General features: G+C 43.6%; 1 protein-coding gene across 3 annotated transcripts in view; it reads left to right on the top strand.

The window, feature by feature from the left end:
- The window catches only part of LOC106572392 (calmodulin-binding transcription activator 1), a 607,623-nt gene that overhangs the window by 324,735 nt on the left and 270,710 nt on the right, over positions 1–12,178 (top strand). For all 3 annotated transcript variants that reach the window (XM_014146509.3, XM_014146505.3, XM_014146510.3), the window contains one exon: positions 6,263–6,398. In XM_014146509.3, coding sequence (XP_014001984.3) covers positions 6,263–6,398 — 136 coding nt within the window. The remainder of the gene's footprint in view (positions 1–6,262; positions 6,399–12,178) is intronic.

Raw genomic sequence — 12,178 nt, forward strand, 5'->3', positions numbered from 1 at the left:
CAGATGACATTTGTCACAAGAGGCTTAAATCACCATATACATTATCCTATAGCTGCACAATAATGATTCCTTGTTTATAGAATTGTGTTTGAGTCATCGGCTATCATGATGTCCATAGTCCCTGTGTGTGGATAGGGAACATGCTGTATGCAAGAGAACCATAGATGTATCTTAGTAGTTTTATCACAGGAATAAACCTCATCAAAACCTCACATTTGTAAATGTACAGTATAAGTCATAAAGGGAATATGTTCAGTTACAGATAGTGAAGGGGGGATGAACGATGCAATGACAGAATGAGAGAGGAGGGGTAGGAAGAGCATAGTTGAGGGATCTGGAGACTGATGAAGCGAGAGAGGGAGGAGAGGAAGAGACGGAGGAGGAGAAGGTATTCCCTGGCACTCATCTCTAGCTCCAACCGACTGGCGGTGAGAGGAGGAGGGGGAGAGATGGAGAGAAAGAGAAAAATAGAACGCGAGAGAGGGTTGAGGATGGCATGTTTGAGTGCTGTCTCTCATTAGAGGGTGCTGTCAGGGGCCACAAAGAAGGACTGGTGGGACCCCTCCTCCCCCTCTCCCTCATCTTTTACCTCCCCCACCCCGTCTCCATTGGCCCCTGAGATACGTCCTGAGAGGGGAGATGATTAATGAGCAATAGCAAGATGAACAGGAGCCAGGCCCTGCGTGCAGCTATAAAAGATGATGCATGCCCTGTTAGAAATAAAAACATGGAAAAGTGTAACTATAAAACAATAACACCCAATGCAAAACAAGTGAGCAGTTTTTTGTTTTTCTTTAGTTTTATTTGCAAAGTAGAATCACAAAGCAGAAGGCCTTTTTTCCTTTGTGGGGAGTTTATTATTATTATTTTTTTTTAATTCTCAAAAGAATAGAGGTGAGAGAAGCGACTGTACTGTGCAATCACACTCTTAAAACCTGTTGAGGACAGACGTTCCGCTAGCGGAACGCCTAGTCAACATCCAATGGATCAGCATGGCGCGAAATACTAAACCTCAAAAATCTAATAATTTCAATTTCTCAAACATACGACTATTATTTTAAGAATTATAGATACAGTACTCCTTTATGCAACCGCTGTGTCAGATTTTAAAATAGCTTTACGGAGAAAGCACATTTTTCAATATTCTGAGTACATAGCTCGCCATCACAGCAAGCTATACAGACACCCGCCAAGTATTATACATTTTCTCTTACCTTTGCTGATCTTCATCAGAATGCACTCCCAGGACTGCCACTTCCACAAGAAATGTTGTTTTTGTTCGAAATAATCCATATTTATGTTCAAATACCTCCGTTTTGTTCGTGCGTTCAGGTCACTATCCAAAGACATACCGCGCGAGCGCAATTCAAGACACAAAAAGTCAAAATGTTCCATTACCGTACTTAGAAGCATGTCAAACTTTGTTTAAAGTCAATCTTTATGGTATTTTTAACGTAAAATTGCGATAATATTCCAACCGGACGATAGCGTATTCATTCAAGGAGAAAAAGAAGGAACAGTGCGCTCGCGGGATGGCGCATATCCAATCTCTTTATCCCCAGGCAGTCCACTCAGTGACTGAGCTACTATACTCTGCCCAGTGACAGGAGAATGCTGAAACAACTTTCTGAAGACTTTTGACAGCCAATGGAAGCCTTAGGAAGTGCAACGTGACCCCACAGATACTGTAGTTTCGAAAGGGATTAGAAAGAAGAACTACAATTGTCAGATCCTCCACTTCCTGGTTGAATTTTTCTCAGGTTTTTTCCTGCCATATGAGTTCTGTTATACTCACAGACACCATTCAAACAGTTTTAGAAACTTCAGCGTGTTCTCTATCCAAATCTACTAATAATATGCATATTCTAGTTTCTGGGCAAGAGTAGTAACCAGTTTAATTTGGGTACGTTTTTCATCCGGCCGTGAAAATACTGCCCCCTATCCCAAACAGGCTTTAGCTGGAGCTTGTGTGCAGTGAGTGTGAGTGTGGCAGATGGCTTAGCCCTCCTCTACAATTACCTTCTCTCCTGTCCTCAGCAGCAATTTGAAAACATGGCGTTGGAATGGAAAGCTGCCGTTTTACGCGCTCCTGATAAATTTGGCGCTATTCGTAACTTTTTTGTACATAATGTTTCCTATGACCGAAAAGAGCTTCTGGACATCAGAACAGCGATCACTAACCTAGATTTGAATGAAGATTTCTACTTCAACAAGTCAGCGGCACAACACAGACCAAGACGTCAGCAAGTAGATAAACCGCCTCTACCCTCCATTCTACTGGCGAACGTACAATCACTGGAGAAGAAACTGGACGAGCTCCGTTTGAGACTACCTATCAACAGGACCTGTAATATCCTATGTTTCTGGGAGCAATTGCTGAACAAGGATAATATACTTCCAGCTGTTTTTTCTATGTGTTGTCAGGACAGAACGGCAGCTTCGGGTAAACTCAAGTGGGAGGTGTGTGTCTCTTTGTTAATAACAGCAGGTGCGCGATCGCTAATATTAAAGATGTACTATGCAGAAATCCCCTGGTTGCAAAAATTCTAATTATTCACCTAATTTCAATTTATGTGACACAACAAGCAAGTATAGTGTAGACAATCATTGTACCATATTAACCGCTGTTATATATCTTTTCCATAACCAAACATGTATTTTTTGCTGTTTGAAGCTGGTGTACAAAACCGAAAGTAAAAGACGGAAAGACAAATCTTAATAGAAATAGCGTAGAAATAGCGCAAATAGAACGGATCTTCCGCTTCTTAGAATTGCTTTCAATGAAAATGACAGCTCTATAACAAACATTTCACCCAAAAAGTTACATATTTCAGCTTTAATAAAGTCTCTAGGTTCTGCTCGCCCGAGTTAGAATACCTCTTGATAAGCTGTAGACCATACTATTTAGCAAGAGGGAATCTTTTTCTTGGCTGTCTATTTACCACCACAAACCGATGCTGGCACTAAGACCACACTCAATGAGCTGTATAGGGCCATAAGCAAACAAGAAAATGCTCATCCAGAGGTGGCGCTCCTAGTGGCTGGTGATTTTAATGCAGGGTAACTAAAATCCGTCTTACCTCATTTCTACCAGCATGTCATCTGTGCAGCTAGAGGCGAAAAAGCTCTAGATCACCTTTACTCCACACACAGAAATTAATACAAAGCTCTCCCTCGCCCTTCATTTGGCAAATCTGATGACAGTTAGTTAAATAGTTGGGTAGCCAAATGGACCCATACTATTTGCATTGACCCTTTTTTGCACAAACTTTTCTTGCCTCATCACATACTCTGCTGCTACTGTTTATTATCTAACCTGTTGCCTAGTAACTTTTCCTAGTTATATGTACACATCTACCTCAATTACTCGTACCCCTGATCATCGACTCGCTACTGATATCCCGTGTATACAGTGCCTTCGCAAAGTATTCAGACCCCTTGTCTTTTTTCCACATTCTGTTATGTTACAACCTTATTCTAAAATGTACATCCTCACCAATCTACAAACAATACACCATAATTACGAAGCAAAAACAGCTTTTTAGAAAATTTCGCAAATGTATAAAAAAACAAAAAACAGAAAGACCTTATTTACATAAATATTCAGACCCTTGACCCTTGACAGGATTGTGTCGAGGCACAGATCTGGGAAAGGGTACCAAAAACTTCCTGCAGCATTGAAGGTCCCCAAGAACACAGTGGCCTCCATAATTCTTAAATGGAAGAAGTTTGGAACTACCAAGACTCTTCCTAGAGCTGGCCGCCTGGCCAAACTGAGCAATCGGGGGAGAAGGGCCTTAGTCAGGGAGGTGACCAAGAACCCGATGGTCACTCTGACAGCGCTCCAGAGTTCCCCTGTGGAGATAGGAGAACCTTCCAGAAGGACAACCATCTCTGCAGCACTCCACCAATCAGGCCTTTATGGTAGAGTGGCCAGACGGAAGCCACTCCTTTGTAAAAGGCACATGACTGCCCATTTGGAGTTTGCCAAAAGCCACCTAAAGACTCTGACCATGAGAAACATGATTTTCTGCTCTGATGAAATGAATGCCAAGCGTCACGTCTGGAGGAAACGTGGCACCATCCCTAAGCATGGTGGTGGCAGCATCAAATTGTGGGGATGTTTTTCAGCAGCAGGGACTGAGAGACTAGTCAGGATGAAGGGAATGATGAACAGAGCAAAGTACAGAGAGATCCTTGATGAAAACCTGCTCCAGAGCGCTCAGGACCTCAAACTGGTGCGAAGGTTCACCTTCCAACAGGACAACGACCCTAAGCACTTCTTCTAAGCTTCGGGACAAGTGGCCCAGCCAGAACCAGGACTTGAACCCAATCAAACATCTCTGGAGAGACTTCAAAATAGCTGTGCAGCAACGCTCCCCATCCAACCTGACAGAGCTTGAGAGGATCTTTAGAGAAGAATGGGAGAAACTCCCCAGATATAGGTGTGCCAAGCTTGTAGCGTCATACCCAAGAAGTCTCAAGGCTGTAAAGGGTCTGAATGCTTATGTAAATGTGATATTTCCGTTTTTAATTTTTTTTACATTTGCAAAAATGTCAAAACTTTTTGTTGCTTTGTCATTATGGGGTTTTGTGTGTAGATAGATGAGGGAATTTTTTTGTTGTTGATACATTTTAGAATAAGGCTGTAACGTAACAAAATGTGTAAAATATCAAGGTGTCTGAATACTTTCCAAATGCACTATATAGCCAAGTTATTAGTCATTGTGTATTATTACTTTTCTTATTATTCCGTTTTATTATGTAATAGTTTTCTATTCGTTCTCTAGTTTGTTTCTCTCTACATGGTTGGGACGGCCCCGTAAGTAAGCATTTCACTGTTAGTCTACACCTGTTGTTTACCATGCACGAGACAAATAAAAGGAGTCTTTCCCATTCATTGTGGAAGCAGGCACCCTACACTATACACGTCAACTACCACAGCAAGTGAAATCACTGCAACACTTAACAAAGAGCTGCAGTCAGTTTCAGAACGGGTGGCAAGAAATAAGCTCGTCCTAAATATTTCAAAAACTAAAAGCATTGTATTTGGGACAAATCCTTCACTAAACCCTAAACCTCAACAAAATCCTGTAATGAATAATGTGGAAATTGAGCAAGTTGAGGAGACTAAACTGCTTGGAGTAACCCTGGATTGTAAACTGTCATGGTCAAAACCTATTGATTCAACAGTAGCCAAGATGGGGAGAAGTCTGTCCATAATAAAGCCCTGCTCTGCTTTCTTAGCAACGTGTGTGTACAGAATGTATAAGAATTCTAGATAAAGAGTGTTAGGTACAGCCAAGCTGTATACTTCTATCTGTTAATGGTTTAACATTGTACTCCAAATGCCCCGTCTGACAAATAAAACTGGAAAAGCATATTATCAATAGTTACATAATATCATTATACTGTATCTTTATTAAGCAACAGGCTGTGTTCTGTTTGAGGGAGGATGAATTATGAATAGAATATGAGGGAAGATCTCTTCTTCCCCCAAGGGACCACACACACCACAAATCATTTCACTGGATGAATGAGAGATAAGAAAGCTGCCTCAGCCTTTATATTTTACACACACACACACACACACACACACACACACACACACACACACACACACACACACACACACACACACACACACACACCCCACACACACACACACACACAACTAATTTCACTGGATAAATGAGATATAAGAAAGCTGCCTCAGCCTTTATATACACACACGCACACACACACACACACACACACACACACACACACACACACACACACACACACACACACACACACACACACACACACACACACACACACACACACACACACACACACACACACACATGCACGCATGCATGCAGGCACACACACATACACCAGTTCTATATGTAATTTACTTTGTGGTAGAAGTGTCACTTTCACTGCCAACGCACAGTGTTCATTGGGAGAAATGTATGCTGAAAATGTGTTTTGTTCATTGTCAAACTGTGCATAGGAACGCAGAGAAACCCAATAAAGACGTTTTGTCATCTAAAGTCACTAGTGCATTTCTGTCTTGCAGTAGATGTACTGTATGTCAAGACTCTTTGTACATCTCTAAAATGAGTCCCACAGCAGAAACTTTAACAAACAATTCTCTCTCTCTCTCTCTCTCTCTCTCTCTCTCTCTCTCTCTCTCTCTCTCTCTCTCTCTCTCTCTCTCTCTCGCTCTCTCTCTCTCTCTCTCTCCCTCTCTCTCTCTCTCTGTGTGATCCAGGCCACAGAATGGTTCAATGATCTTGTACAACAGGAAGAAGGTGAAGTACAGAAAGGATGGCTACTGCTGGAAGAAGAGGAAAGATGGGAAGACCACGCGGGAGGATCACATGAAGCTCAAAGTCCAAGGAGTGGAGGTAAGGAACGGGGGAGGGAAGAAGAGATGGAGGGATGGATGGGACCTGGCCCGACCTGGACAAGACAATCCAGGCTGACACTACGTTGTCTTCCCCTGGCTGTAAGAGAGAGAGCCAGCTACATGCTGAAGTTGGGTCCTAGCCTTGCTATCTCCCAAGAGCCACGCAGAGCGGGGAAACAATGCAGCACAACAATAGTTGTTCCCTGGGAAGGCAGCGGAGTGGAACCGATTGTTTGTACCTTATTAAGGGGCTGGATGTTGCCTTTGCTCCACAGAGACTACATTAATCTTCTCTCCTCCCTCACTAGCTAGTAAACACCATGCTGAGCCCGACCCTGCATCGTGCCCCCCTCCTCACTCCCCTCCATGCCACCTCGCCCCCTAACCAGCAGGCACAACGCAGGCCTAGTCCCAATCCGGTTCACCCTGGCCCAGCCTGGGTTAGTGGTGCAGAGCTGGCATGCTGGTTGATTTATCAGCAGTCACAGACATGAAAAGGAGCGGCTCCCACGATCCTAGGGCCAGACTCCACTCACTTTGTTTTGTATACTGCTGAATTTGTAGTTTTGTGGTTTTGTTTCTCTGGCCTGCTTAGACTTAGGCATTGGTGCCAGGGACACAGGAGTGTGGATGGGTAGAAGCTGTCCACATAGGGCTCTGCTCTGTGTTTGTTCTGCTCTACAGGACTGTCACTCAGGGGAAATAACTCAATGTTGTCTGTGTCTGCGCGTGCAATGATAACTTGGTCTGGACATTCGTTTTTTCCCCATATTGTCTGACAGTTGTTTAAACAAGTATTAATGTCACTCTTTGTGAGAATGCTAAGCCTACATGTAAGATAGAATTCTGCCTGCGGCGCTCAGTTCAGGAATTAGTTCTTTGTGATCTGAAAGTCAAATACTTATATGTCAAACACATCTAGTCTGATTTGCTGTTTTGGTACATATGCAATAATCTCACTGTGGATTCAGACTCATTTTAACCCCTTGCATATGCCTGGGCTGGAGAACACGTCATTAGTGAGGTTACACTTTAGATGGAGGTCACAATATGCAGATAAAGCATGTGACTCAAAAACACACCTCTTTCTGGAGTAACACTGTTCATAATGCTTCCTGTGTGTGTGAGAGATGGTTGAGTAGAGGACACTACTCCTCTGACAGCTCTCCCTGGGATTTCCTATGGAAAACTGCTTCAGGCTAATTGGTGTGGGCAGAGGAGGCATCTCCAGGAGTGAAGATCAGCTAGAGACGTATTCAGGCTGTAGAACCACAGGGAACATAGCTTCAACAACATGTCAACATGTACAGAGGACACCATGTACGTGTGATACCTCCCAGGCATGTTTGACCTGAGTCATGGTGTGTGTGTGTGTGTGTGTGTGTGTGTGTGTGTGTGTGTGTGTGTGTGTGTGTGTGTGTGTGTGTGTGTGTGTGTGTGCGCATGTGTGTGCGCATGTGTGTGCGCATGTGTGTGCGCATTTGTGCGAGCGTATGTGTGTGCATGAGTCAGTGCATCCGTGTACACGTGTGACCCCGTGCAGTCCCCTGACAGACAGAGAGGATGGGTGATCCATCAAATGCTCTACAGCCCTGGACAGAACAGGACAGGATCTGTGATCCATCAGTCCTCTACAGCCCTGTTCACTGTAAACACAAATAAATGGCCTGACCTTAGCTTTCAGCACTGGGACAGGACAGTACAAGTACAGTATAGTACAGTACAGGGTTTCCTAAAGTTGGCCCTGGCCCCCCTGGGTGCAGGTATTGGTATTTGACCTAGCACTATACAGTTCATTTAAATAACCAACTCATCATCAAGCTTTGATTATTTGAATCAGCTGTGTAGAACGGGTTCTACATGGAACTCAAAGGGTTCTTCTACCTGGAACCAAAAAGGGACAGCCGAAGAACCCTTTTGGAACCCTTTTTTCTAAGGGTGACCAGGGTTTCCTAAGGAACTAAAAAGGGTTCCTTAAAGGGTTCTCCTATGGGGACAGCCAAAGAACCATTTTAGGTTCTAGATAGCACCTATTTTTCTGAGAGTGTATGGTACAGATAGGGCAGGAATCCAGGGGAGAATGTGCAGCAGGGAATGGCTCAAACTCAGCCATTCTGGTTAGATTAGTTATTTATACACCACTCACACCGGATGTATTTTTCTTATAGGTCCCCAAAGATTAACTCCTGTAAAATTAATCCTTGTAAGTCACAAATAACAGCTAGCTGTAAAAGTTGACTGCTACATTATTTCAGACCATTGAACCTTATTGGGATGACAGTAGTGCTCAGAGAGGCAGAGCGGAAAGACGGGGAAAAACTCGACTACTGTAATGTTGTACACACACTTAGTACACACACACATTGTACACACACACACTTAGTACACACAAACACTTAGTACACACAAACACACACACACACACACAAACAGACAGACAGACAGACAGACAGACAGACAGACAGACAGACAGACAGACAGACAGACAGACAGACAGACAGACAGACAGACAGACAGACAGACAGACAGACAGACAGACAGACAGACAGACAGACAGACAGACAGAGAGTTTAGGACTCTACTATACAGCGGTAGCCTCTGTTCGCTCTTAACATTCTCCTCTCCAGCCAGACAGGGCCTGTTAGAAGCTGGGGTTGTTACACAGGCTTGAGTTAGCGAACAGAGAAGACAAGTGTTGTGTGTGGTTCAGGCTAGTTGTGCTCAGTGGCTCCAGTGAGGAGAGGGGAGAGGAGGGGAGGCATGGGCCCAGCAGTGAGGGGCCTTCAGGGGCATGTGAGAGGCAGCGGCGCGCAGCGGGAGTGGATGTCAGCGTGTGAGCGTGCTGCTGTCCTGTCTGCTTCAGAGTGCTGGCTCAGCAGGCCATGTAAACTATGGCTCCCTTCTCTCTCTCTTTCCACCTATCTCTCTCTCACTCTTCCTCTTCTCTCTCTCTCTTCCTCTCTCTCCCCCTTTTCTCTCTCTCTCTCTCTCTCCCTCTCTCTCTCAATCCCTCCCTTTCTCTCTCTGGTCCCTCCCAGTCTCACGACGTCTCTCCCCCCTCAATCCCTCAATCTCTCGCACTTGGTCCCTCCATACTTCTTTCCTCCTACTCTCCTCCCCTCTTCCCCTCCTCCCCTTCAACCTCTCATCCCCAGTCCAGACGGACAGAACCTTGAGAACTGGACAGTAATGCTCTCTGTTCCCTAGAATTGGAGCACGGGGCATGTTGCGGCATTAGCGCTTAACAGGCCGTGAAATAGCAGCCTGCCTCTCTGACACCACCCCCATCACTCCAGGTGAGCTGGCCAGACGGCGGGATAAATGAGCAACCCCCCTCCCCCACTCATTTACCCAGAATGCATCTGGCTTGGGCACCTGAGGAGAGATGTCAGTCTGTGATAGCTTACCACTCCTCTTAGTTCATCTCTGTTGAGTTCTACTTGTCCTGCTGCTCAGCTCAACTCCTCTATGCCATCTCCCCCCCAAAAAACACTCTTGGTATATCCCAATACTGTTTTGGACATCGGAGGTGGAAATGGAAAAGTGTCATTTCCCATTACTGTTGGCCAGACATGCACCTGAGGTATAGGCCCAATAGAGCAGTTTTTATCATTTCCGCGTAATAGTTAAGAACCTTACTGTGATCGTTTCCAATCAAAATGGTAAAAACATAAACAAAAATAGCTTCTTAGCGAGAGCAATTTCTCAAGCAATTACTTTTGTTTTTTACTTCTCTATTTTTTACGTAACACTTATTTTTTCTTTAAACTTCTTAAAGCATTGTTGGTTAAGGGCTTGTAAGTAAACATTTCACTGTAAGGTCTATACCGGTTGTATTTGGCGCATGTGACAAATACATTTTGATTTGAAGCAAGAATTTTTCTAGGACTTTCTGGGAGTGGTCTGACTGGGGAGGGGAAAGCTGAAAACTAGCTGATAGGTTTGGAAATCTCTTTCTTTTTGGTCTACTACAGTTTTTCTCGATTGCTTGAGCATATTTTTCCAAACAGAATTCGCTTTTTCAAAACAATTATCACGCAGACCAAAACTGAAACATGTTGGTCAAAAGGACACATTTAACACTCTCAAAACATTAAATACTTGACAAAAATCAACTACCTCCATCAAAACATACAACTTGTTATCTAATGAAAAGTTATTTCAATCAATCGTTACACAATGGCCCAATAAATACTAAATTTCAATATACCTGTCACGCCCTGAACATAGAGAGCCCTCTGAGTTCTCTATGGTGTTGTAGGTCAGGGCGTGACTAGGGGGTGTTCTAGTCTTTTCATTTCTATGTTGGTGCTCTTGGTATGGTTCCCAATTAGAGGCAGCTGATGTTCGTTGTCTCTAATTGGGGATCATACTTAAGTTCTCCATTGTTCCCACCTGGGTTGTGGGATATTGTTTTGTGTTAGTGTGTTGAGCACTACGACTTCACGGTCGTTGTATGTTGTTTTCTTAGTTTCACTTTAATACAATATTTGGAACTCAAATTACGCTGCGCCTTGGTCCGACCTTTTCTACGAGCGTGACAATACCCTAATATGGTTATCCCTCTTTTATATGTCTGCGTCGTTTGTTGATAATTATAGTGGGCACCATAAAAGGCAAGTAAACATTATCACAGCATGGGCTGTATTCTTTTTCCTGAAATGATTTTACCAAAGATGACCAATGCAGAAAGAACGTCACTTAAGGCTTTATTTGACCTTTTTCTATTTTAACCGAGAGCTGAACAATCTTCCTCGATGGGTCCCTCTACCTCTCCTTTGTCCTTGCCCTCGTCCCCTGACTTGGTTCCTTCTTACACACAGAAACTCAGAGATTACCTCTTTTATGCACGAATAAGGACTGATTGAACAATTGTGCGAAGATGTTTTGCACAGGTGCAGAAGAGGTTCAAATTCATTGGAATAATTTGTATCAGCTGTGACCAAATGTTTGAATTTTGTTTGTCATGATTTACTCAACTGAGTTTTGTGTCTTTTGTAGAGAGTTGTGTTTACTGTTTTGCTCAAAATGTGCTTAGCATTTGCACTGTGAAAGCAATGAGAAATAACTTACAATTTTGTTCTCGTTAGGTTATGGACCTCAGTTTCATTAAAAGTGTCTTTGCAATCAAGAAAAAATATAACTAATTTATGTCTCCAGGCAGGCCAAAATTCCATCCCACCAAAACAGGCTGAAATTTCAGGCGGCCTTTTCAAACAGCTCTTACACTAAAAGGGCATTATCATTTTCACAATGTTATTCCAACCTCATAGTGAGGAAATATATATATAAAACATGAGAAAGTCAAGTTTTTGACTGCACTGGGCCTTTAAAGTATGATGTCATTGAGCGTTTTAAACACAGGTTGAGCATAGCAACAGCATCTCCTGGCTTCTCCCTGTGTAATAGCAGACACGCTCTGGTCTGGTCCAGCCAAGAGGCACAGATTAACATTAACACAGTCCAACTGATCCTACATCCGGTCTTGTCTGGTGAGACTAAAGCCATCACCCACTCACCACCTGTTGGCTTCTAATATGGACTCTTTACCTGCCCCCCACCATCACCTCCCCTCTCCTTATTATTCCAGAGCTTTAGGGTGTTTCACATATATCTGTATGATCCGGATCCTAGAGTGTTTGGTACCCTGATGTGAGCTATAAAGCATGTGTGAATCACAAACAAACCCTGGCTGAAACTAATCCTGGACCTGAATGAGTAGCGGTCCAAGATCCAGGACCAGAGTGCCAGGTATTGTGATGCAGCAGTGTGAGTCAC

Source organism: Salmo salar, chromosome 15 (genome assembly GCF_965601325.2).
Source record: "Salmo salar chromosome 15, fSalSal1, whole genome shotgun sequence".
In the NCBI taxonomy this organism is placed as follows: Eukaryota; Metazoa; Chordata; class Actinopteri; order Salmoniformes; family Salmonidae; genus Salmo; species Salmo salar.